This window comes from Vanellus vanellus, assembly GCF_965231255.1.
Source record: "Vanellus vanellus genome assembly, chromosome: 2".
Lineage (NCBI taxonomy): Eukaryota > Metazoa > Chordata > Aves > Charadriiformes > Charadriidae > Vanellus > Vanellus vanellus.
In genome coordinates this window covers 148817273-148843925 of record NC_138906.1, presented here as the reverse complement: position 1 = coordinate 148843925, position 26653 = coordinate 148817273, and the positions used below count along the sequence as shown (strand labels likewise).

Below are 26653 nucleotides of genomic sequence, written 5' to 3'. Positions count from 1 at the left end.
ATGAATAGTTTGTTACTCCCCATTCTGGTTCTATGCTGATTTTGCATGTAAGTGTGAAGTGGGGAGTCTTGGTTTGGCTTAATTTAAGGCAGAGTCACTGTGAGGAAAAGGCGGGCTTATTGAAGGGATGAGAGGTGACAGGAATGTGATTTACTCATCTGAACTGCTCTTCAGAGAAGTCTCAATTCTTGGTGTAGGCAGACAAGTTTGTCCCTCAGAGGGAAGATAAAGGAGGAGGAGGGGTCCTAAAGTATTTAAATGCAAACAGCACCCTTTTGGGAAAGGTGCAGTTGCTGAGTTTTCGTTGTGGAGCTGGAAGTAGGCTACTATGAGAACAGCGTATCTGGTATACTTTATTTAGTGCTCCAGCTCCTATCCTTGTCTGTTTTTACAAATGTGACTACCAGCTAATTTCTCTCATCCGCAAAATGCCGATCCTCTTGTGCTCGTAAGAAACACAGTCCATTGTATATTTCAGCTATTGTTCCTTAAGTGGATGGATGCAGACTGCTTTAAAAGGTTTAGTGATGATCTGCTGCTGCCACTCAGACCTCCTTCAGACCAGCTATCTTTTATTGGAAGCAGACAGATAGAATATTTTTATTATGGATTATTGTATTCTGTGTGGAATCTCTTACATTTAGTAACAAGAAATTTTACAATGAAACCTTTATGTTGGAATACAAGTAAAATGTATAATTTTTTCTTGAAATTCTTACTAAGTGAATTTTTGAGACTGTTTCTCTTCTGTCAAATGTGGTAGAGATAGTCCAAAGTATTTGGAAGTTGTGGGGAATGTACAGATGTGCTTTTATGCCATGTGATCCGCGGGAAATTAGGCTCAAGTTGATACATTGCCAGATAAAAGTGAATATGTGCAAACTAAATGACTGAAGTAGCTTTTGGAGCATCGAGTTGTGAACTGGATGGACAATGGGGTGGGCAGTAATTGTGTAACTTGACCTTCAGTCATCTGGTGTTTATCTGAATGGCTGGGCAGGGATTTCCTCAGAGGAAAGAGTCGAAACACACTTGCATACAGTATTCCACATATTTAATAAGATTTTTTTTGGACACTGGAGGGCAGGGTAAAAAAAAAAATTTGTTAACTGTTCTCAGGGAGGAAGTTAATGACTCATATACTGACTACATGTTTACATTTTTTGGTCAAGAACGGAATAGATGAGAAGAGCTGGAAGAGCTGTGTCAAGGCAAAAGTGGAGATAAGGTGTACTAGGTGTAGGGATAGCATACTGGAAGGTAATTATAAATATGAATGGCAAGGTAAATGGTGATAAGGATTTTGGAAATACCTGTTAGATCACATTCTTTTCTCCAAGGTGTTCATTCCTCTCATTATATTTAAACCTCTCTTCCTGTTTGTGCTTTTGTCATAGGAATCCTGTCCTAGAGAGAGCATGTGTGTATATGTGTGTACACATTCACTCATGGCTACCTGCTTTTCCCTCCCTGGGGAAACTGGTGGTTTGGTAAGGTTTTTCAGCGTACTGTGGTGTGGGGTGCTCTGTTTTCTTGACGAACATCCCAGGACCTGGAGGGACTGGGGAGCAGGTGTCTTTGTGAAACACGTTTCTAGTTCTGCTGGTGGGGCTGGCATGTGGGTAAGCCTGGGAAGAGGGGTGTTGGAAATTGGCAGCCTCATGCCAGCTGTGTTGAAGCTGAGAGGGATGGTACAGTCCCAAGTATGGCTGCATTTAGGGGAAAGGAGGAGCTTATTTCTTTATCATTCACCTCCATAGACCTTTTCCACTAAGTCAGCAACATTAGGTGGAAGGGAATGGGCCAATTCACACCCGTAAATGTGCCTATTCCAACTAACTCCTTGGAAATCTATTTGCTGTTTTGAATTGCTATGAACTTACATGTAAAACGTGAAGGTTCAGAGTGCAACGAGATACCAAATTTGGGATTATTTGACCCTGAGATAAACAAATAAAGCACATATCATGAATTTTGTAGACATTTCCAATTTCTTGCAAAGTGCTCCAATTGAAATGATGATTCTGCTGCACTGGGGTACATGTATGTGATGAACAGAGGGTGGGAGGGAGTATCTGTGCGTGTTTGGTAAGGAAAGCAGGATGTAGTTCAAATTCTATGTTACGAGAAAGAGTGAGATAAAGCTGAAGTATGCAGGGCTTCTTTTTAGTGGCCAGCCCAGCCCACAACATATGCTTAGAACTACTGTAATGTAATAAAACTTGGGATTTTGTGGCTGGTAGAATGTGAGACTTTTTCTTACTGGCTCTATTGAGGGTAGTCACAGAAAGTGCATTTAGGGTCATACAAACAGGCTTTATTGTACACTATAGCGTCTACAAGTCATTGTGATCTCTTAATTTCTGTAACAAACACTTTCCTTGCAAAAAGCCAAAACCAGAATCCATATAGTAAATTAGCTGTATGTCTACTTTAACACATTTAAAGTTTTCTGGTGGTAATTTGTGTGTTTCAGGGATGTAGTTTGACAGCAGGGGAATGATATACTTGAGTGTTTTGAAACAGACTTTGTTCTGCTCTCTTTGACTAATCATAGAATGGTTTAGGTTGGAAAGGACCTTGAAGATCATAGAGTTCCAACCCCCCTGCCACAGACAGGAACACCTCCCACTAGACCACGTTTGCCTAAGGCCATGTCCAGCCTGGCCTTGAACACCTGCAGGGATGGGGCCTCAACAACCTCTCTGGGCAACCTGTGCCGGTGCCTTACCACCCTCAAAGTGAAAAACTTCTTCCTAATGTTAAATCTGAACCTGCCCACTTCTAGTTTAAAGCCATCCCCCTCTGTCCTATCGCTACATGCCCTGTGGCTACCTTGAAAGCGTGCTGTACGCTGCTAATTGCATCTGCCTGAACTGGCTGCCAAGCCAAATGCTTATTCAACTCTATAGAAAGGATTTCTTTGCTCTATTTTGGTGGAGTCATCCAACACTCTTATTTCTAGTTCCTGATAGTAGAAGATTGTCTGGTCTAACTACTGGGAATCCCCATGGCAAGAGATTCCAGTACCCTGCAGTACTACTATGCAATGTAAAAAGAAATATTCTGGCTGTCAGATGTGCACTTCTGCACATTGCATATAAAGGTGCCAGAGTTTACTGTCTTTATATTGCAGTTATTGTTTTACAGCTGTTTTCACATAAGTTCTTCTGTCTCTGTAACTAGCTCCAGCATAATTAATGTAATTCAGACTTTTCCAAATACTTCCTGAAGTTTCCACTTTGGGAAAGGGACAAGCCTTTACCTTTGGTGTGCAGAATTTTGAACTTTGTTCTGAGTGATTATGGGGAGAGAGACAAGGTGAGGCACAATGAGGAGTTGTTAGCATAGAATGGCTGTGAGTCAGAGTTCTGTTTCACTTGGTTTTGCTATCCTGGTTTGTCTGCAGTTGTTCTTCAGTACTGACAGCTTTATCACTTATTAATGTTGCTCAACTTTAGCCATTCTTTCCCTTATGTTTCCCACCACTTGGGTAGATCTGTCCATGGGAAAACCAAAGGCATTGTATTTGCTTTCTTCAAACCCTCTTGACTCTGCTGTGATTCCTGTAAAGCAGTGCCATTTGGTTGTTTTGGCACCTGATGGGCTGGGATTTCCAATTGTTTTATGTATTGTGCTTTTTTATTGTCCCTTCCTTTACCTGATAAAAATGCAACATACACAGTTTTCACAAAGCAGTGAGCTTTGTGGAGCAAGAGTTGTTTTTCTTGTTTGTACAATTCCTGACACAATAAAGCTATAATCATGATAAAAGCTTATTTGTGCTTTTATGAAAAAATGCAGTATGTTACTGTGTTTTACAGATACCATGAGATGAGTAAAGACTCTAAATTTTTTGCAAATTTATTTTTAAGACACTGCCTAGTGTTTGAAATAAAAGGTGTTAAACTCTTTTACAGTATATTTATGCTAATGTGCAATGCACAGCACCAGCATCATTCTTGCAGGACAAGAATCACAGGATTAATAGCAGATAACATGGAAGGGCAAAAAAAAGAAAATATCTACTTTCCAAAGAGAGGGAAAGAAATACCAGTTCGGGTCTTAGAGATTTACACCTGCTTGGCTATTGTTTTTTAATTATATAAATACATTTGGACTACTTGTAGACTTTTTAAAGTATCCATGGGGCTTCCTGACATTTCCTGTTTTAGAATCAATGACTTGAGTCAGTGCAGTAGCTGTAGCAGAATTTTTTCAAAATGTATACAGGTCTTGTGTAAAACCCTGTAGAGAAAATAAGTTTTACTGGATATTTCCCTTATCATTTGTTTACTTTGATGAAACTAAATTGTTTGAACAAAAGAACGTGGAAGTAGCAAGGCTGCCACGCACAGAATTCTTACATGGATGCTGAGCGTACTCATGCAAGTATGTGTGCACACATGTTCATATCAGGAGCAGGCCTTGGCTATTTTAAGATCTGATTCTTAATTAAAGAAGTTATTAATCTGAGTAAAATCAATTTCATATCTTGTAGGCAATCTGTCTTCTATTAATGTCTGTCTTTTTTGAATAGAAACAATTCACGATGCATTTTCAGGAATGCAGTATGTTATGACTGGCAAGTTATAGCAAATTCATCTTTTACTCTTCCTAAGTCCTAAGGGTATTTAATAAACAGCATAGTTTAGGCAAGTCTAGAAAATTAGGGTAGCTAATTAATAGCCTTTGCCATCATAGTGATTAAAATTTTGAAGCTGACTAATAACAATAGAGAAAAAGCTATGTGGATTGAATGCCTTTTTAATAGTGAGAATGGAAGCATCTAAATGTGGTGGTTCCCTTGAAACTCAGTGACATCTCCACTTCTGTCTGCTATAACTACAGCAGATCAAATTATTCATAATAAATAATGAAATTAATTTTGCACGTGGGTGTTCGCATGAAATTGATGAAAAGCATTGTTTTACACATGTTGAAGGCACAGGCAAGGAGTCTATTGCCTTAGGAGCTCTTCCCTCCTTTGGCTGGGCTTTCTACTGTGGTCTTGCAGTCCATATGAAGGATGGCGTGCTCAGTTATGCTGTGCAAGGTTACTTCTGCACTTTAATTAGGTCAGTGAAGCATTAATGAGGGACAGAGACTGTCCTGTATTACTGGAAGATAGCTGGGCAGACTGCATGACATTTTGTATAAGTTCAGTTTCAGTCTGAATAGGTGCTAGGGGGCTAAAAACTCTGGTTGCCAGACTTTGCATAAACAGGTCTGCACAAGTATTTGCAAGGTCTGTGGTTTCTGTGAACTTTTTTTGTAAATTAAAGAAAACAAGATTTCTTGGGAACTCTGCAGTGCTTTTTAATTCTATCAGAAAGAAACCAAAATGCATTAAAGAGTACAAAAGGTTGTCAAAAACAAAGTTTTATTTCTAGTAATAAGTAACGAGAATGGAAGAAAACACAGTTTTATCTTTCAAATGAGGATATTTTTCCTAGATGCAATAAACATACTGTGCTTTTATGATTTTTATATTTGATGTATGTACAAAACCTGTATGTAAATATACTGCTGCTTCACCACCCTTTCCAGTAAACGGCTTGAATTCAATTCAGTTATGTCATTACAGTGGATACAGCTGGGATGCTTTGCAGTTAATTCTAATTTATTGTTGTCACCTTCATGAAGGCAGAGTTGAAGCTCAGTGGGTATCACAGAATGGTTTAAATTGGAAAGGATCTTAAAGATCATCTCCTTCCAACCCCCCTGCCATGGGCAGGGACACCTCCCACGAGACCAGGTTGCTCAAAGCCCCATCCAACCTGGCCTTGAACACTTCCAGGGATGGGGCCCCCACAACTTCTCTGGGCAACTTGTTCCAGTGTATCACCACCCTCAAAGTGAAAAATTTCTTCCTAATATCTATTTTGAATCTACCCTTCTTCCAGCTTGAAGCCATTACTCCTCGTCCTATCACTACACGTCCTTGTAAAAAGTCCCTCTCCAGCTTTCTCATAGGTACCTTCAGATACTGGAAAGATGCTATAAGGTCTCCCCATAGCCTTCTCTTCTCCAGGCTAAACAACCCCAACTCTCTCAGTCTTTACTCATAGGAGAGGTGCTGCAGCCCCCTGATAATCTTCGTGGCTCTGCTCTGGACCCACTCCAACAGGTCCATGACCTTTTAATGTTGGGGGCTTCAGAGCCAGACACAGTATTCCAGGTGGGGTCTCACCAGAGCAGAGTAGAGGGGCAGAATCGCCAGCCTTGACCTGCTGGCTATGGTTCTTTTGATGCAGCCCAGGATGCAGTTGGCACCACTTGTCTCTTGGACATGGAGCTGTTGACAGCAACTCTTTGAGTGCGACTGTCCAGTCAATGCCTTATCCACCAAGTGGTCCATTGATCAAATCCGTGTCTCGCCAATTAAGAGTCAAGAATGTCATGCGGGACAGTGTTGAATGCTTTGCACAAGTCCAGGTAGATGACATCTGGTCCTCTTCCCGTATCTGCCAATACTGTGATGTCGTCGTAGAAGGCCACCAGATTTGTTAGGCACGATTTACCCTTAGTGAAGCTGTGCTGGTTGCCACCGATCACCTCTTTATTTTCCACATGCCTTAGCAGAGTTTCCAGGAGGATCTGCTCCATGATCTTGCTGGGCACAGATGTGAGACTGGTCTGTAGTTCCCTGGGTCTTCATCTTTACCCTTTTTAAAAATGGGGGTTTTGTTTCCCCTTTTCCAGTCAGTGGGAACTTTACCAGACTGCCAGTATATACTCTTGACTCCAGTATTTCCTGGTAGGCTTAGGCCGATGTTCCAGAAAGAACCTATCAAATCTGGAAGTTATGGTTAGATTTCCCAATCCCCTGCTTTTCCTCCTGTCAGAGGTATGAAATTTTCTCCTTTATTTCTGCCTGAATGTAACATCTTAGCCCATCTCTTGAATAAAGTCTTAAATTAAATAGATTTTGTAATTTTATGAATCCAGTGAGCTTTCTGCAATTTGAAACCATTATTGTCTGGATGTATCTTAGGAGGTGATTCTTTTTTAATTTTTTTTTCTTTCTAACATGACTAGTGTTTTTCTGTTCTGTTTTGGGTTGTTGGTCACATGAGATGTAGGCTCTGTAATAAAGATGCAGCACTGAAGCAGTGTTTTCCTTCTTTTCAGAAATCCTCGTGATTCTCTCCCACTCCCCAATATCAAGAACTCCTACACTACTTAAGTCTTTTTTGGAAAAAAATTGGTTATAAGTCTGAGTCATGTTGTCATCTGGAACTAGAAGCCTGGATGTTTTGAGGGTTCCTGGTAGGGATTCATTGGGTGATAACAGATAATATTTTCATTTCTGCAAGCTTATAATAGATTTGTGATGGCTGTAGTTATTAGTTATTATGATTTTGTTTCTTCTGTTAGCACTTTTTTAATATGGAATGGAATCAAACCATTGAAGAAAACAGGATAACCAGCAATATATTCTTAAGAATATATGAACTGAAGCCCTCCTTTTACCATCCAAGTTCTGATAGAGGCCTGAAATCTTCTGGTTGACTGTAGATGTTTGGGGTTTTGTTTTGTTGCCTTTTTTTTTAATATAATATACAAGCTGTATGTAGACTGTTGCCTACTGCCATTTGTTCCTGTAGTTGTAAGGAATTAAGATGGGAAATCAGTCTAAACCTGCATGGAGCAAAACCAAAATGTTGTTTTTTACTGCAACAGCGATTTAAAGAAACTGTAGTAGATAAAAGTACAAAGTATGTGAAGCGTATGAATCAAATCTGAAATGCTCTTCCCCCTACTGTATAAGTACTGTGCAGCCCACACATCAAAATTTTCCCCTAGTCTGGCACTTCTCAAATGTGTAATACTTTTAGCATCTGAAATGGAATTTCAGAAGAAAAGAATAGTTACTGCAGTTCAACACGTACAAAGGCTCTGAACAGTTCTTTGTTAAAATAATTGAGTTTCATTATTCTAAACATAGCTGTTTAAAATGGCTAGAAACTTCAGCTTTTTCTAGGTTTATAAGTAATACAGCAGTAGAGTGTTTTCAAATAGGAGGGCAAATTGTTAGGTTTGCATTCATGATAGGGTCTAATCAATCAGTATAGTCTCGTTCTCCCCCTCCCCCCCCCCCCAGTTTCTGGTCTACTCCTTTTTCCTAGGGTTTCCCTTTTTTTTTAAAGTTACTTGAGATTTAGCTGTAATTTAGAAGACTGTATTCACTGTTTGAGTTGCTTAATTGGTTTTAATAATCTGTTTGGGTTTTTTTTTACTCTCTGTCTAATCCAAGATGCTGCTCTAGTTTACCACCTGAGAATAGGTACAACTTCCAGGCATTGGTCAGTCAAGTAATTTCCTTTATACCTGGCTGGGCAGAAGTATAGGGTTTGACATGAATAAAACTACTAATGTACTTAAAATCAGGAATCTTGTTGAAGCTGAGCCAGTGTCTCTGCTAGATTTCCAATTTCCACTCCTTGCTGCCAAGTATATTAAAGCTGTCTATAAATAGTTTGTGGAATATTTGAGAGAGAATTAAAAAAAAAAAAAAAAAAAGTCAGGTTCTTTTCTGTCCCCACCTTCTCAAACTACAACTGAGAAGCTTTAGCTGTATTTTTGCTGGAACTTTCACCAAAAAAAATCCTTAAGTCAAGTTAGTTTAGTTACTAATTTAAAATTTTGCATATTAATGACAATAGACTCAATTGAAAGTTGTCTTGTGGGATTTACAGGTGTGACCAGGTGGGGGTTTCTTTCCACCTGCAGCATTAAATCAGAGTTGCTATAGTTACTACTCCAGCTTTGCTTTTGCAACCTAGGATAAAGGAACCTCTGGTTATCTTGCTAATTTGGTGTGCCAAGACGTCTTTCAAAAGTGTTTCCTGTTCTCTCCCTTGTGAGAGTCTTTACTGCCCGTACATGCAGAGAAAAGGTTTGTGCTGCATTAAACGCAGCTGAGTGCAGAACTGCTGGTTGCTTTATACGTTTGATTGGCAATAAGGAAGAGCTGTCCCTTCCTATAGAAGGGAGAAGGAAGAGTGGAAAGTGACTGAGAACCTGCACCGATAGAGCAGGAATGCAAGAGCTCACATTGTAGACTTCCAAATGTTTGCTTGATGTATCCCAGGAGTGCTGAGGGCTGTGTTTGGACGATCTAACATCATCTGGTTGGCAGCATCTATGTCAAATTTGCATTATGCTAGCATATCATTATGGTTTATATGGAATTTTGTACATTTTTTGTGCGTTGCAACAGCATTTGCAATTGGTGTAATAATAGCGAATAATGCATACAGTGCTTAATGAATCCAGAAAGAGAACTTGCGTTGCTCACACTAAACATGTAGACTCTGAAGCTTATACCTGAAATTGAGGTGGACCCTCTCTGGTAGCACTGGAGCTGCAGTGAGCAGACAGCACACTTGGGGTGTTGTGTAGCTGGGGGTGTCTCTGCTTTGGCACATCCCACAGCCTGGAGTGAGTGGATTTGTGGAGTAAAACAAGTTAGGCTGAAGATGTAATGTTTGTACCATATACACTTCTGAAGGTTTTTCTTTGCACTTGCTCTAGTGTGGTCCAGAGGACTGAGTACCCATTATCGGTAGGAGCCTGTCTTCCAGGTTAGTGCCATCCAGAAGGAGACCAGTTTGATGGTTCATCATCATGCCACAGCATAATGTGAACCAAAGCACATGAAGTGGAGCAGATCAGGAGATTTGGAAGTATGCTTCTTATCTGAAATAAAATACTAATGTAGACAAATCCCAAGTTAGCATCGTAAAATTATCAGGAATAAAGAATATTTCAAGTTCTGGTAGAGAAGTTAATAGTTCTGTTATGACCTGATCACTATATATTCTTCAAATGCAAAGCATTTATTTATTTAATAAACTTTTGATTTATAGGGTACCTGTTTTAATTGTAAATTTTTGAAGAATGAACACAGACTTTTTTGGTGTGGGAGAATAATGTTAAAATGCTAAAGGATGTAAAATAAGTAGAATATTTTTCTTTGGAGATTTTAAGTCGGTGTTATCAAGATTGTAGGAATAAAGGTATGTGCTGTTCACTCTAGTACTGATTAACTTTGAACTTAGGCTCTGTACAGTGGATGTAGATTTGGAAACTTCATGCCTGTGTTTTATTCACCAAGACATGAATAAAAACCTGTTTTTCAAAAGTATGCAGCTAAATGTCAATTAAAGTCCCTCTGGGAGGAGGAGAGGACAGTATAAGAATGAGCGGGTGATACAAAAATGCAATGTTGGATGGCACCATTGTTTTATACCCAAGAAATAATTTTCTAGGAACAAAATGGTAGATATTGGTTGTTATAAAAAGGAAAAATAAAGATCTAAAACCTACATAAAACAATTCCGTTGCAGAGTTGATTCTGTAGTTCTTGTCTTAATTTTCTAAATAAGACTACATCACAGTTGGTCTAAACTAAAAATGGTACTACATTAAATAACAGCATTGAGTATTGTAAACAAATTCTGTGCTTTATCTGTTTTTACAGTGAAATTTTATGTGCTTATTTCCTGCTTTTGTATCATTAGCACATTTATATAAGCCACTATTGCAGTATAGTTTCATCTGTTAGTCATTTTTATTCTTTCCTTAATTAAAGAAACCAAGTATGCCATTGTAGTATTTGAGTATACAACACTTTCTTATTTTGCATGAACATTCGTTTTCACTGTTTGAAATTTTAGATATATTTACTGTATCTTCTTTGTAGCAGATGTTCTGTTATAGGGATTTGGAATAAATCTTGTCACTGTTGCTCAGCTTGCCTCTAGTAGAGAATTCTGACTGATGTCTGCACAGCAGTAAGGCTTTCTCTGTGTTTTTGTCTGTTGCATGTGGAATTTTATATTAAAAGAAATGGTTATTTAATCCTTCCCTTACCTGAAGGATAAATTACATCTTGCTGCACAGCTTAATGCTGTTTTACAAATGACCACCTGAAATTCCTATGACTTCAGTACTTAACCCTAAGGAAATATGGAAAAGAACTGCACATAACTAGTTAACACCAAACTGTTGATTTAAAAATAAAGAATACAAAATTTGTTAATAACTCTTGCAAAGATTCTACAGATAAACTGGAGATTATTGATCAGTTAGTGCCTAGAACTCAATACTGTCACTTCTCATGATGCTTTTTTAATTGCCTTTTGTCATGAAATATATGACCTTATGCAAAAGCATGTTGTCCTTTGTTAAGAAAATAAGTAGCAGTTGGGTGTAGGACAAAAAATTCTGGTCAAAGATGCAACACACCATATAAAAAAGGGAACAATAAAGACATGAAAATACGAGATGACTGGATAATGATTCGAGTCTTGAGTAGTTAATCCAAATGCATATTGGTGCACAAACATGTTCATTTATTTTCATGCATATCTCTAATCAAAAGGATACAGTGATTGCAAACTAAGCCATCAGAAGGCAGGGAGTAATACAGTGGTGTCACCTGTAAAGGCTGTAGCTGGTTTCTGTAGGAATCTGGGAACAACAGCACGACAGTGCTGCTGCACTTTGTTACTGAATATAGAGACATAACAACTGTTGCCTGGCTTCAGTGGACTGTGTACTCTGAGCTCTGCCGCACCTTAATTTGAAGCATTCCCTGTAGCAATAATACTGTTTATTTCTTGAACTGTTCTGGGAGGGTAAGTTTCAAATGCTTAGATTGCTCTTTTTTTTTTTTTTTCTTTCTTTTTTTTTATATTTCTATTTGCTCCACTTGCAGTTCCTTGTCTCTTGTAATGTTGAAGTTGCACACGTAGCTCTGTTCCTGTCTTCTGAGGAAGGCAAAGTCTGAATTTCTGTAATACGGTGTAGTAGTGGTAGGAGAACACGTTTTGCACGTATAAAAGAGAAAGTACAGGAGAAATCATATTCTTGGAGACTTTTCTAGGTTATAAAGGATGAAAAAACAAGTCTAGTCCCTTTAGTAGCATCATGTTCATTTGAGATCACAGAAAGTGCTTTTTTTTCTCAGTCAGATAATCTCAGTTTAATGTGTACTACTCCTTCTGCAGCACAGGAGAGTTTGGCAGTAGTATGGCCATTTACCAATGGTTACGTAGCTCTTTGCTGTGGTTACAGCATTAAATCCCTGCAGCTAATGCGTTTAATTCTAAATGCACAGCAGTTTAACAAATATAGGTGCAAAGTGTTCAGGAGATGAGGAGGTTATAAATGATGATCTGAAAGACTGAGAACGATACTACCTAATTCCTTTGGTTCATTAACTGCATGTGACCTACATGTAAATAATTCAATATAGCATTTTGGGTTACATACCGAACAAATGTTTTTCTCGTAGAACGGTTTGAGTTGGAAAGGGACCTTTAAAGATCATCTAGTTTATCTGGAGGAGGGTGGTGGTACTTGTTTTTTCTGTTGGTGTCCCGCATGCCCTGCTCTGAGCTGTAACAGCTTGACCTTGGATGAGCCGTGGGTATGATGGGCAGGCAGATGGCCTTTGCACTCTTCTCCCACAGATTGGGCAGACGAGCATGATTGTGGCTCAGCCTGACACACAGTGTCTTCTGGTGGAGCTGGTTTCTACACAAGTGTGCTTGGGTATTTGCAGGAAGCATGGGCTGGGACTGTCACAATATGTGCTAGCAAAAGAGGTAATTTCCAAGCAGTGTGCTATAATATTATGGAGGCCTCATGGATGTTTCCAGCTCCTATATCTCTAGATCAAGAAGGATATTGCTGTGTTTGGACTGGGGCATCATAAGACCATTGCTAAGTGGCTTTCTAGTGGGGTGATATGTAAGGCAGCACCAAACTGTTCTTGGAAGTGTATAAGATTCTTATTTTGGTGGCATCATCCTCACTTAGTCAGTTAGAAGCAAAATTTGGTGAAGATTAATGCAAGGTAACTTCAACTGGCAAGAGGCAGTGCAAACAAGTTAAGCTTATTCTTGGTGAGGTAAAGAGTGGACAGTAATTCTGGGAGTAGGGTGAAAACGGGAAGTTTGATCATGAACTACGCTGTCTAAAGCAAGTTGAACACGTACTATGATTACCATGATGAAGGGTGTTTGGAAATGTGTGATATACAGGAAGAGGTGTTGATCTGTTGTCCCTGATAATTGTGGTTCAAGAGAAATATCCTGTCCAGTCTGCTTGTTAGGCATTCATTATGCACCACAGTACGTTTTAACTGCAGGTAGTTTAGAAAAAGCGCTCTCTTCATAGCCATTCAGTTACAGCATTTTCTCAATTTATACACTTCTATTTATAGGGGGGTTGTAATTTGGCTGTTAAAGCTAATGGAAGAGGCTTAATCTTGATATAGAAGAATTTAGCTTCAGTGGAGATATGTGTGCATGGCTTTTTTTGTAGACAGTGACTACTTGGTCTAACAGCAAAAATAAATGTGGTGGTTGCAACTATGGATTTTTTTTTTTCTTTTCATTTGTCATTTTAACAGTCAAGTTAGTTTCTCTGTAAAACACAATATGAATTTAACTGAGTCCCTGATGTTTTTCCAAACCCAAGTTACAGAGTTTGATTTTACAATCACAGTGCACAAAGCTACCTGTACCAAATTTTTTGGGTGCCCTTTTACAATATTTATCGCTTCACTGTGCATATGTGTTACTAGTTTTAGTCAAATTGAAATTTAAACGGGATTTTAATTTAAGTCATTACTTTCTATCTCAAATATATCAGTACTTAAACTTCTTGTTCTTTTCTGAAACCTCCAAGTTCATATATCTGGAATACAGAAAGTTGTCTTGTTTAATCTGAATGTTTTGACTAAGAGGGACACTTCATTATTGGGGGGTGGGGGTCTGCTTGGCTATGCTTTTTGAAAAGCTCCATGAATTTGAGTAAAACTTAAAGGGGAAGCTCATTTCAGGACTGTAGGCTTAGTTTTATGCTCTGAAGTTATATGCAGATAATCCTTTGAGTCTGATACTGATCCCATTTTGAGAGCGAGCTGTGCTGTGCCGGCTGCGGGGAAGGAGTGGTGTCAGAGGGTAACATCCTAAAACGAAAGCTGCTGCATTGTGGCTGACCTCCGCAGTAGGCTGAGCAGCAGTGCTACTGTCTGGGTTTCAAATATGTAGAACTTGGTGACTATTTTTTCCAAACATGTCATGTTTTTCAAATGCAAAAGCGTTGTTTTTTCTACACCTTCCCCTTCTAGTTTTTCTCTGCAGTTTGGTTAGAGTGTTTGCTGCTGTGACGTTTTCCTTGTTGCCAGCCCTACTGGCCAGTGTTTATTGACCTGTCCATGATGAAACTCAGAAGACGTTAGAGAGTCAAACACTTTCCAGCGCTATGGCTTTTGTCTTTTGTGTAGTTTTGTTCTCCTCTCCAGACTCAGTGTAGAGGTATAGGGCTCATGGCTCTCGGACCGGGATGTTCAGCAGGGATGTTGTGAGGGTGCTGGCTTTTTCAGGGTGGGATGGGGGGTGTTTAACAGACTGATAGGGGAAAAATGCCTTAACTGCTGGAAAACCTGAAAGCAAAACTAGTGTCATCTTGCGTGCTTCTGTGGTCAGTCAGCTGTGAGACACAAATCAAAAGGAATTAATTCAAGTATTCGTGGAACTACTTGTTGACTCTCTCTGCTTGCTCCTAAGACAAGACAGCATCTCAACCCAGAGGATTTGAGTGGGATAGAAAAAAAAAGATGAAAGTCAAAGGGACTGGCTTTGTGCTGTGAAAATAAAGTTTTATGGGTGAGTCTGTCAGAATCAGAGACCAGCTTTGACCATAAACATAGTTTGAACATTTAATTTTAAAGTTATTCAAGACAGAAAAGCACCTCAGAAATTGGAGATTGTTCCATACTGTAAACACGCTCTAGAAAGAGTCTAACTCATTTAATAACCAATTGGCTGATTTTATTTTTTTTTATTGCCGTTAAGGAATCTTTATAGATATTACCAGCAGTGATGGCAACAAACTTGTGCACTTAAATAGAAAGCCATTAAAAGTACTTTCCATACTTTTGTTTAACCTAAGGATTACCAGTAGTTTAACATATCTTGTATCCTATTTACCAAAGGTTCTATTTTGAGATATTGTTTTTTTGAGAAAAAACATAGTAAATTCTTGTTTTTAACTTGAGCCTTGTCCATTTGAATTTTTTAACTTAAATGCAGTTGCTGACCATATCTTAAGCTGCAGGACTAAAGTTGACATGTGTTTCTGTTTAATACCACTTAAAGTGGTCCATTTGTCATAAGTATTTATAAAAGGATATGAAGGGAATGGGTATAGTCCTGGTTACACAAGTGATTGTTGTTTTGTTTTTGTTTTTTTTTTTTTTTTTAAGACGTCACAGGGCAGGGGGGGAAGTGATGGAAGATGTCAGTTTTTGAAAAACAAACTTTGAGTTCTTGTGAACAGAGTGGATTCGTGCAGGAGCTTCTGGATGTGTGTCTTCCAGTACTGTGCTGTCACACGTACTTAGCTAGCTCCAGTAACTGATATGGACACACTTTGTGTCAAGTTTTGTTAGGTGGCACCTGTTTCAGTTTAAAACTTCAGGTTCAAATAGAAATGAATAGTAAATTCTTTTAAATATCAAGAAATATGAAAGCTTACTGGTGACCTAAGAAATTTTTTTGGTATATATTCATATTCTGCTGTATTAAATAAATAGACTAACAGACATTTCAAAGATAATTATGTTCCCGTATCTTAATGGAAATTACTGATCTGTTATCTGATACATTGATATTCTAGTGGGCTCAGTTTATATGCAACCATGTGATATAATTGTTAAGATCATACAAGGATCGTTGCCTAAAAATTTCATAAAAGTGTCAGCAGTTAGTAACTCTTAAATGGCATCTGAACACACTCTATTTCAGTGGCAGTTTCCAATAAAAAAGGAAGTAATAATCTGAAAGGTTTCTAAGGTTCATCTTTCATGTAATGAAGCATTATTGGGAAGAAAATAATTTAGAAAAAACAAACCCCACCTTATTTTGATATTGTAATACTTGGATCTGAGTTGCGCCTTCATATCACACATTTGTGCTTCTTCTGACTAATCACTGAACTTAGTTGAACAACAAATGTGACATCACTTTATGAGCTAACAATTGATCTATTGACATAAAGCATATTTAAATGTAAAATATCACAGCATTCCATTTTTGGATAGTGTAAGTTTTCTTCTTAATTTAACCCATTAATTCTAAGTCAAGGTGTACAGGATTCCCATTTTAGTATGCTTCTGTTATTACTGATTTATAGTGTTTGTCAATTTTTTTTTATATATACATTGCTTTTCTTTCCATCGCTTCAGTGTTATGTCAGTATTTTCATGTTTTGTTAATTGTATATTTATCAGAACAGATTTCTTTAAAATTCTGGGGGGGTTGTTTTCCTTGTCTTTATGTATAGGCAGCTTGTCTGTAATTCACATTCTGGGGGCATCAGTGGAGTGCCCAGATATTGTCTTCAGTGTAGCTACTTTGGGGTTTTTCATATTTCTAAGTGTTTGTGAAATCCTTCTTTTTTGTCATGCTGTTCATTGTCAGCGTTCAATAACAAGTACAGATCTAGTTGTATGTGCTAACCCCTTTTTAAAAATACAAAAACAGTGAATAATCCCTACTGTAATTTAAAAGATGAAATACTAATAAACTATTTTTAGCTTAAAAGAAGAGGTCTTGAAATGTGTTAATGTTTTCCTTATGTTGATAGAAATAATAGAAAACACGGCAATCAGAAATGTGCTTCTGTGGAATCACTTACAAGTAAAATCACTTTACAGCAAAGATGGTGTTTATTTTGTAAATTTAGAGCTAAGTGTTACTGAAGACATGAAATCAGAGTGGCAAACACTCCTTAGCATGTCAGTTTATATGCAAAATGGAGAAATTATTTGGAGAATAGCTTTTTTAAATGTATAGGTATATTTTACTGTTTTGAATAGTTTAATTGAAAAATAGTTGTCACTAATACAGTATTTGAAACAGTTTCTGTTTTAAAATACTTCTATCTTTTGAACGTTGAGGGGAAGTGTTACAGTGTGGGATTTTTTTAAGATTGAGACAAAGCAAGTTGGTTGTAAATATATGCAGTGAAATTAGTACATTAAAAATGAGGCGGGGTGCAGGGGAACACGCCACTTTTAAGAGCCCAATAATGTAGTGTTTGGTTTGTTTTTTTTTTTTAAAGAAAAGAAAAATTGGACTTGCTGTTTTTTCTACTAATTCTGATTGTCAGGTTTCTAGCTGTATTGTGTCTTCAGGAAGTAAAAAACTATGTGCATTTGGTGCCAACCCTGGGAGCAGTTTCTGAAACGTTTCATTTGTAACCACTGCAATGGAGAAGCATTGAGGTACTTGCTTAGATGTGTATGTTCGAGGTCAACTCTAACAGTCTTTAAGCTTGGCATAAAAGGAATTTGAGTTTTCTTCATGTGTTTAAGGTTGTTGTTACCCAAACATATCGCGCTCGCATTGCAGTGCTGGTAGAACAACTGGTTTCACGTGTATGAAAATCTGTGTGACATGTCAAATCTTCAAGATTACAAAACTGAGGGATTGTGGCTTTAAAATTTGCTTAGTGATGCATTTTACACATTAGACTCACAGCCTATATTCAAAGGGGCTTATTTATGAAAGTAGCTGTCTCCTACTGAAATGCCTGGAAGATAATATCAAAAATTTGTTGTAAAGGTTAAAAGAAAAGATGATGAATAAAGGAGTGGAGAATGATAGCTGTTCAGTGGGAGAAATGTGCACAAATACAGGTTGATCTGTCACATCATGTAACAGGGCTACCACCTGTCAGCAGGCATATTCTCTTTAGCAGACTTCTTTTACTTTGGAGGAGTACCAAGTAGCATGAGATTTGGAGGAGTAACATTTTTATCTCTAACTCTTGATGACCACATGGGTCTCGTTGTTCGTCTTTGCAAGTAATACTGAGTTTTACTGAACATTGATGGGGAGTTACTCTTGAAGGTAGCTAGTTGCTGGCTATTCCCGAAACATCTTTCTGGATAAAGGATATAGGCTGCAATTCATTATCAGATAGATGGGTGTCTTTCCCTGGATGTCTTTATTTGCATAGCATTTGCTTACAAACCTTAATCCAGGAGGAGATGGGGAAGATGCACTGAAATAAACCTTTAATGAAAAGAAAATAGCATTTGATGCAAAATCATGAAAAGTCTGCCACCTAAAATGCCTGAAGTTTCTCAGAACTCTTTTGCTGCTGTCAGGTTCTTGTTCCTTAACTTTCTAATGTATTTGTTTCTAGTACACTAACGATGCTTGCTTTTTATTTTCATTGTACGGTAACTTCTCTAGTTTTTCTCTAAGTTTTATCATAAAATGAATGTAGGACCTTTAATGTTTAATATTAATTAAAATAACTTCAGTTTTGTTCTTTCTCTTCTGTAAAAGGGTATCTGAAGAATTTTTACAAATTTTATCTTGGAAATTAGCTTATTCATTATGTTTAATTTTAGGAAATGGTGCTCTTGCAGAACATTCTGAAAATGTGCATATTTCAGGAGTGTCAACGGGTAAGTCATTTTTTGTAATGTTTAAATTTCATGCATGACTTAAATAGTAAATATTGAAAGCCACCTGGTATCTTATGAAGAGATATTTGGCTATAAAAATTATTACTGCCTTTTGCAGCATGTAATAAGGAATGAAGCAATTGGAACATGGAAAAATTCTCATAAGATAAAATTGATACCTGCATGCTCATGAACAGATTATGCCTTTCTAAGTGGACTGCTTAATTATTTTTCCATACAAACATTGAACTAAGAGAAAAGTTGGTTTAAGTTGAATTGATATTTTCTTTCCACGGTAAAGTTTTTGTGAAATGAAATTTATTGAAATGTAATTTTGGACACTGCTACTATCAAATAATATAAATCCAGGAGTTAGGCGTTTCACCTGATTAGATTGAAGCAGTAACTGAAACTACTGTACACTTGACTGCACAGTTTCCTTAATACAAGAAAAAAGGAATTTTGGAACTCATGAAACTGAGAAACTGATGAGATGCTGGGAGAATATGGGGTATAAAAGCAGTACACTTTGCTCAAAGGTTGCTACGTTCTCTTCCAGTAAGTCGGTCTTAGGCCTCTTTTGGGCAGCAGCCACAGTTGGGACTACTCTGTGTTATTGGTGTGACTGTATGTCTATTAAGGCACTGGTGATACCAGTGTATAGTCTTTTTTCTTCCAGCTGTTAAGCAGTGTCAGCTAAGCTGGTGGTCATGTTTTATGATACAGGTACTCAGAATATGTGCAAATGAGGAGATCAACACTCTTCTTCAGTGGGGAGAAGAATACAAGCCTGATTCTTTCCATAGGGAAGCTGTCACTAGTCCTGAAATCAAACTGATTTTCACACCTGTCTCCTAAAATGCAAACTCATCCTTTTTGACAACAGCTTGCACATCTTGCTGGCGTTATCCTTGCAGTATTGCTTCAAACGTTACATTGCTACTTGTGCACGTGGTTAAGGTTTTGGATAAATGTACAGTCAGTGGATGGTCTCTGTTACACCATACTACCTTCTTTTTCCCTTTCATTGTTTGCCAATCAAAGACTGTCAAAAGTCTAATTATAGAAGACCTTTGCTATCCATTCTTGTGCTGCATCATGAAGAATTGTTGCTTTTCAACAGTAGTAATGCATGATATATCATATATAATACATTTATGGCACAGCATAAATAATAAATAACAACACAGGTACTTGCCACTGTTGGAACAATTGTTGCTGGAACTGGCTTGTGTGAGGTACGCAGACAGCCTAAAATCTAGCTATGCAGCTTTCAGGATATATTTTAACAACCCTTCACCCCTTTGTTTATTGCAACAGTGAGGTCACAGGTCGCAATACAGGCAGAAAAGCATCTGCTGGGCAAGAGGTGAATGGAATTTTTGACTCTGCTGTCAGTACTTTGGCCAGCATGCTTGAATAGGCAGTGCCAAGAAGAGGAGAACACAATGTACTTTCTGCGTAAGATAACAAGCAGCTGGTAGACAGATCTTTAACTACTGAGAATAAAGATCCAGTGAGGACTTCCATTTAAAAATAAGGAAAAAAAAATTATACACATATATACTTACATATTTTTTTTTAAAGTAGTTGTGGCAGTCCTGTGTTCTAAAATAGCTTTCCAACTGGGGAAAAGTAAGTATCATACTCTTCTGTCTTACTATAAAGTGAAAATTCTTCACAGGAGAATTCTGAGATAATGGGGATGGGGGTGGTCTGTTAATGAAAACCTGAAGAAAGCATGTAGACAGACCCAGTGGCATTTTTCTTACTGTTCTTGTGTGTACTTCTTAAATGTTAGGTGTATGGCCCAAGTATAAAAGATGGGGATGGATTTAGATGATTTTTGAGTTCCTTTGAAACAATCTGGGTCTCCCAAACATGTTTTTGAACTTCCAGATTGTATATTTCATCAAGCATACCTGGACAGCTTTATATTTATCAGGACAATTTTAAGCAGAGTTTCTATGAAATAGAACCAAAGACATCTGGCCTTTAATCTTTCTAAATCCAACTTTAACTTGTTGTTGAAACCAAGCGAGCGATTTTCTTGGACAGTTGCTACTGAGAAGGGATTTAAAACAAAATGATTGTCTTGATGGTAGATTTCCTGTCATGCTGCTGCTGTAAGGCTACATGACCACCTTACTAAATTATGTTTTAATAGCACAGACCTCTGCCGTCTCTAGTATTTATGCTTCTGCTGTATATTATATCTGCCAAGTTATAGGTACACCTCTAATATATGAGCATGCTTTTTCTACCAACAGCAATAATGGAATGTTGTCTCTTGCATATAAGCTATCACTAGAGAACAAGTGTTTTTAAAACCTGAACGTTAAAACAAGTGCCTTTAAAATCTGAAAAAATGAGAAATATTTTCAGGTTTGACTTTGGGGTATGATGCACCATAATTGTAACAACTGCAAAACCAATACACACACCCCTCCCCCCCGCCCTGTTTTAAAGAACTTCTCCACTGGTGAAAACACTTGTTCACAGCAATTAAAAAAATAAATTATAATGATTCCTTTTTATTGAGTGTGTCTGTATTGCAGAGCAAAAGGCATTTTAAATTAAAGCTTTTCAGCTTGACCTGGAGGCAAAGATTCCTATACCTTCTTCCCCCATAGTTCTCCAAATAAGACTTTCAGTGGCTCCTGAGAGTTACAAATGCAATAATTATCCTCCCTATTCAATGGTTTAGACTTTATCACAACATTATTCTCTTTTTACTCTAAGCTGTTTTAAACACCTTCAGATCATTTATCCAGCTGCATTCATGTCCTTACCATGTCCAATATAATGCATACCTTATCATCTTGTGGTTCACATTGAAAGCTAATTCTTTTATCTTTTCAACTAATCTCCTGGCATTACTGTGAAGATAAATCCCTAATCTCCCTCTCTCTGCTTTCTGAAGTGACTTTTTTCCTTGACATGTTGTTCACTCTTACTGCTCTAGATCTTGCTACAGAATTTTTGCATAGGTTTCTTAATTATTTTCTTGTTATAACTTGCAAGTTGAATTTGGTACTGTAAAGTTTTCCTTGTCTCTCTTCTGTTTACTAGTCAAGGTCCTTTAGGTAGTTTACGGTCGTATTCTGTAATGTAGGGCAGTGAACAAATTTCAGGAAGAAGAGAATAAGGAAAACTGTTGTATGTGTTTTTAAAATGTCTACAAGAAAATCCACATACACCAGAAAACAATGTGCACAGTTTATCCTCTCAGCAGTTTTTTTGACCATTATTTTGCACTTTAGTCCATGAAACTTCTTCAGTCCTAATTACAGTATTGCAATTTACTGAACAGAGTTATAGCAAAGTACAAACAGAATTGCAAATAGATTGTTAATAAAATAAAGGCTCACAAAGGAAAGAGTCTAAAACAGGTAGGAGATGGATATGCAGAATTGTACCAAAGAATATAGGGGAATCGAGAGTAATCTAGGCAGAGACAACACCCATGTAGAGATGGTTGTGCAGGAGGGAGTTGTTCCCACCCAAAAAATCTTATAGCTGCCAGCATGAGATTTGAAAACATCTTAGGCATGCATCACTATGTATCTTTGCTTCTCTATGCAACCTTCTCAATTTGTTTCGTGCTTCTGCTACGGTTACAAATGCATCTCTTTTTTTTTTTTTTTTTTACTCTAATTTTCATTCTGCTGTTTTCTTACGTATTTTTAATACTGTTAATAAATTATTCCAAACCTAGTCAGTTTTCCTGTAACTTTAATTTCCTATAGATATAACTGACGTGTATGACAATGGCTAGTGGCCCTGCAGGCGTTTGAAGTTAGAAGTACAAATTCTCCACGACTTGGTGAAAAGATGTTTACCTCTATTCATACATGTCTGTGTTATGCACTGTCACTTGAATTGTTTGTTTGTTTTTTATTCCCATGCCCTTCTTGGTGTTGCATTATATTCTCAAAACCTTTAGAAGAAACATCCTAGTTAAGCAGAGGGTCAGGAATTGGTTTTAAAAGGCTTGCTATTACCTTTGTAAAGCAGATTCCCTTTAAAAGTGTTTTGTTTCAAAAGGTTATCCTTGATTTTAAAAATCTGAGAAATTATTCTCTCTTAGAATGACAGCGGTTCTGAAGTGCAGTTTCTACACTGTTGATCTTGACCTTTATAAACTTTTTAAGCAAAGAGGAGATCTCTGTTGTCTCCTGAGTTATAAGTAAGAGTTTTCAGTGCATGAATGTATACCGAGTATGCAAGTACATTTAGCTTCTCTAGCTAACCTGAAGTTAAGGAGGCTGTAAGCCCCTTCTCAAGTCCATTCCCTTTTATTTTTTGAATCCTCACTTTGTCATATGAACACTTTCTTCAGTTTGATTTTTCTCTCTTCTACAGCAGAAGTACAGTATTGTTCACTCCACTTTGTATTTAAGTGTCTGTGATCATTCTTGCTTCCGCATGCCCTCCTTAATCTACTTCTTTCTTCCCTTATTGGATGGTGCTGGAAACGGTAATATTTTGCCCTCTGCCCTTCAGTGTTCGCTTTAGCGGAAACAAAGAAAAAGCAATCTTAAATAAAAGAATATAGAAAATATAGAGTTATGGCTGATATATCAAAGGCTAAAAAAATGAATTTGAGTAAAACTCAAATTTTGAGTTTTCAGGGTGCTCTGAAAATATTACCTTGGTTATACAGGCTTTCGGTGTGGAATTTCTTCCATTCAGACTCGTGTAACAAGTTAAAGTTACTGCTTGTACTACTGCAGGGATTGGATTGAGTAAATTATAGTCAGGGTGCGCCGTGCCAACATAGGAGATCGCAAACCAAATTTCATAGTAATTTATAGTGGCTAGCAGTGTTTGGAGGTTCCTATTCAATAGGCACAAGCTATACATATATTTATAGTGTGCTTAAGTTTTTGGTGGTGAACTTTGTAAAACTGAATGTTGAAAAGAATTTTTTTATCTGCTAGTGTAAGATTTTTCTTTGTCAGGCAAATTTAAAAGCTTCCTCAGAAGTTCTCAGTGACAAAAATCTCATATATCAGTTTGTAAGTACCTAAAACCAGATGAATGTTGTAATAGGATAAATTTCACCTGGAGGCAACTTAGTTTAAGCTGAGCACTATTTCAGTAGTCATCAAGTAGTGCATGGAATTGCTTGCCCACATCTGCAAGCTTGGTACATTTGTTTTATACTTACTTCTACTTTTTTTGCATGTGTTTTTGTTCCATACCTATTAAAAATGCTATTTTACTTCAGCATTTACTTGCAAATAACCAGTTTGTTTTTTTTTCCAGTCCTTCCATTTCTGGTCTGAACAGATGTAAAGTATATCCAGATCATTCACACAGGAATAGTGTTGCAAAATATCATGGTGTTAGAGCACCACCTATAGGGTTTGCTCAAAATTAAAACAAGAAAGTTTCTGGGCAATGGTTGATTGAATATTCAAATAAAATAATATCTTTCTGTATTTTGAGACTGTCCTCCCTAGATATTAGGACAGGTGCTACTTTCCATAGCCAAAATATGTTAATATGTAACTGCAGTGTGAATGAAGCTCTAATAAGAAATGTGTTAAAAACTATTTAAAGCAATGTTTTTTTACAGCTGTACGTGAAAACAATAAATTTACTGAGTTTTATTTTTGTTTCTAGGTTTCTATATTTAAACTAGTACAGAAAATGCAGAAACATGCCAGCATTTTTGTCTTTTAATCCTTCTGAACCTATTTTTAGAAATGTATTTGTTATGCCATATAGAAATATTTTCAATAATAATAATTTAAGAATATAACTTTGTATTGTATTAGAGCTAGCCAATAATTTCAGGTCTGCGTAGTCTTGAAAAATGATCTTAGAAGTTTGATCGTTGATAAAACCAGAAAAAATTAATAACTTGTAATAATGTAATTTGTAAACAACTTTTGCAGTATTACAAATGCAGTTCATTCTTTGCATGCATTCAGTGTTTGCTCACTGCATCAGTTCTGCTTTGTTACTTTAAACAAATAAATATTCAAAATTTTAAAAATTCTAAAAGCTTTTGCTCATCAGACGATAATGAAAATGCCTCCTCATTTGTAACAGTTCTTGTATTTAAACTACTGTATGTTAACTGATTGTGCTACCAGTAAACTTCCAGAGCCCGCAAGTTTTGGACTAGCAGTGAGGAAATTGTAAAATAGAAGTGCAGAGAGCAGTTATTTTTATTGTGTTTTCTGACCTCTGGAACTTCCTCATAATTTCAGGCTCTGTAGCGATAGTATTCTGGCCTTCCTATTTATGTGAAGGTAGTGAATATGCTATATGACACGTGTTGGATATAAGCTGCGAAGAAGGAAAAGAACCCAGCAAAATAAAACCACAAAACTAGTAAATACATTACTTGAAATTAAATCAGCAGAGCTGAGAACACTCCAGTGAAAGGAACAAGCAACTGAGTTAAGGCCAATACAGAAAGCTATTCTTAGAGAAAGTAAGAATACAAATGGCTGAGTTACTTCAGTTGCATAGAATTAGTCCTATAAACACAAGCTTTCTAGTCCATTATCAGAAATGTAGTTACACAAGTCACTTTTAAAAAATAGTCTCTTGTAAACCTAACTTTTAATATCTATAAATGAAGTGTGCCATATAGTAAGTGCTCTTTGCCTACCAAGCATTGGAATCGTGTATGAAGATCATTTCTATGTCAAGGTCTGCAAGGGGGCATTTAAGTGATGGCCAGGCACTGGGTCTTCCACAGACAGGAAATTTCAACCACTTGATTATTTTGCTTTAACTTAATTTTCACCTTCTAATGCATTTTTCTATATAAGATGTAAATGCATCATTAAATTGAACTGAGTCTTTACGAAGGCTAAAAATAAAATTAGGAAATACAAAATCTGTCGCATTACGAACAAAACTTTCAAAGTCTGTATAATCTTTTTTAATCTGTAGTACTAATTGACATTTGTGTAAACTTCTGCACTGGCAACATTGGAAAACATCTTTTGTCTGACATGTTGTGACCTGTGTCCATTATGAACTCCTTTAGACATTGTTTTTATTGCTGCCTCGTCCAACTCAATGGCATATTTTCCCTGATAAGTGTTGATTGATTTTTGTCCTACTGGCTTTAAAAAACAAAAAAAAAAGACATTAATCAAGTTCCTTTCAATATATATGTATTTTTTAGCTTGTGGAGATATTCCAGAACAAATTCGATCACCAAGCGGGACAATCACAAGTCCAGGGTGGCCCTCTGAGTATCCTGCCCGAATCAACTGTAGCTGGTATATCCATGCAAACCCAGGGGAGATCATTACTATAAGGTAACAGTGCTCCTGTAATAACTACATTGAAGAAGTACTGACTAGACACTTTTAACTATCAATTGTATATGTACCAATTTCATCTTCCTTCCTGTAAACGTAGGATTTCTGTTTTGGTTGTTTTCTGCCTTTTACCTGCTTTACTCTTACACAACCATGTAGCATTCATTTTCAACTGGAAAGTTGGTGACTAGAAAAAGTGTATATGTACTCGTTTATTTGATTTCTTTTTAATGTCTCCAATATGTAAGAATTTTGCATTAAAAATGTGCAGGGAAGTTCTGTAATGCTTCATTGCTATGAAGTCTCATGGTGTGCTTAAAAGCGGCAGGGTATAAACAGTAAATGAATAGATATGATTGCAGTTTTGGAAAAGCTGACTTTTGATGCGGAGAGTTCCTTACAGTTTCACATAGCTTATAACTTTACTAAAGAATTGATGTGAAAAAAGCTATGTCATAGGTTCAAGTTCTCATGAGTTCATTCCCCATTACCGCCACAAGGGAAACCTAGGCTTGTTTTAGCATCAAGATACAAATTAGCACTGCTTTGCAGGCTGATCATGAAACTGCATTAGCTGCAGATTTACTTCAGTTTCCAGTACAGACCTGCTGACCTAAGAAGCAGCTCTTCATTATGAAGTATTTGCTTTGACATCAGTTACTCCTTTAAAGTACTGCTTTTTAATTTAAACAGTCTTTCTGCTAAATATTAAAGTGGTATAAATGCAGTGTAAAGTAGGTAGAGCTGTTCAGCTACTAGAATGCTTTCTAAACTTTTTCATACAGTTTATTTTTCATAAAACTAATTTCTTTTCTCTTGCATTGTTTCCTTGTACTTTTCCACCTAACATACA

General features: G+C 37.1%; 1 protein-coding gene across 1 annotated transcript in view; it reads left to right on the top strand.

Annotated features, from left to right (window-relative positions):
• Positions 1-26653, top strand: part of LRP12 (LDL receptor related protein 12) — a 51788-nt gene that overhangs the window by 12743 nt on the left and 12392 nt on the right. The window contains exons 2-3 of the mRNA XM_082479042.1: positions 18449-18505; positions 25662-25797. Coding sequence (XP_082335168.1) covers positions 18449-18505; positions 25662-25797 — 193 coding nt within the window. The remainder of the gene's footprint in view (positions 1-18448; positions 18506-25661; positions 25798-26653) is intronic.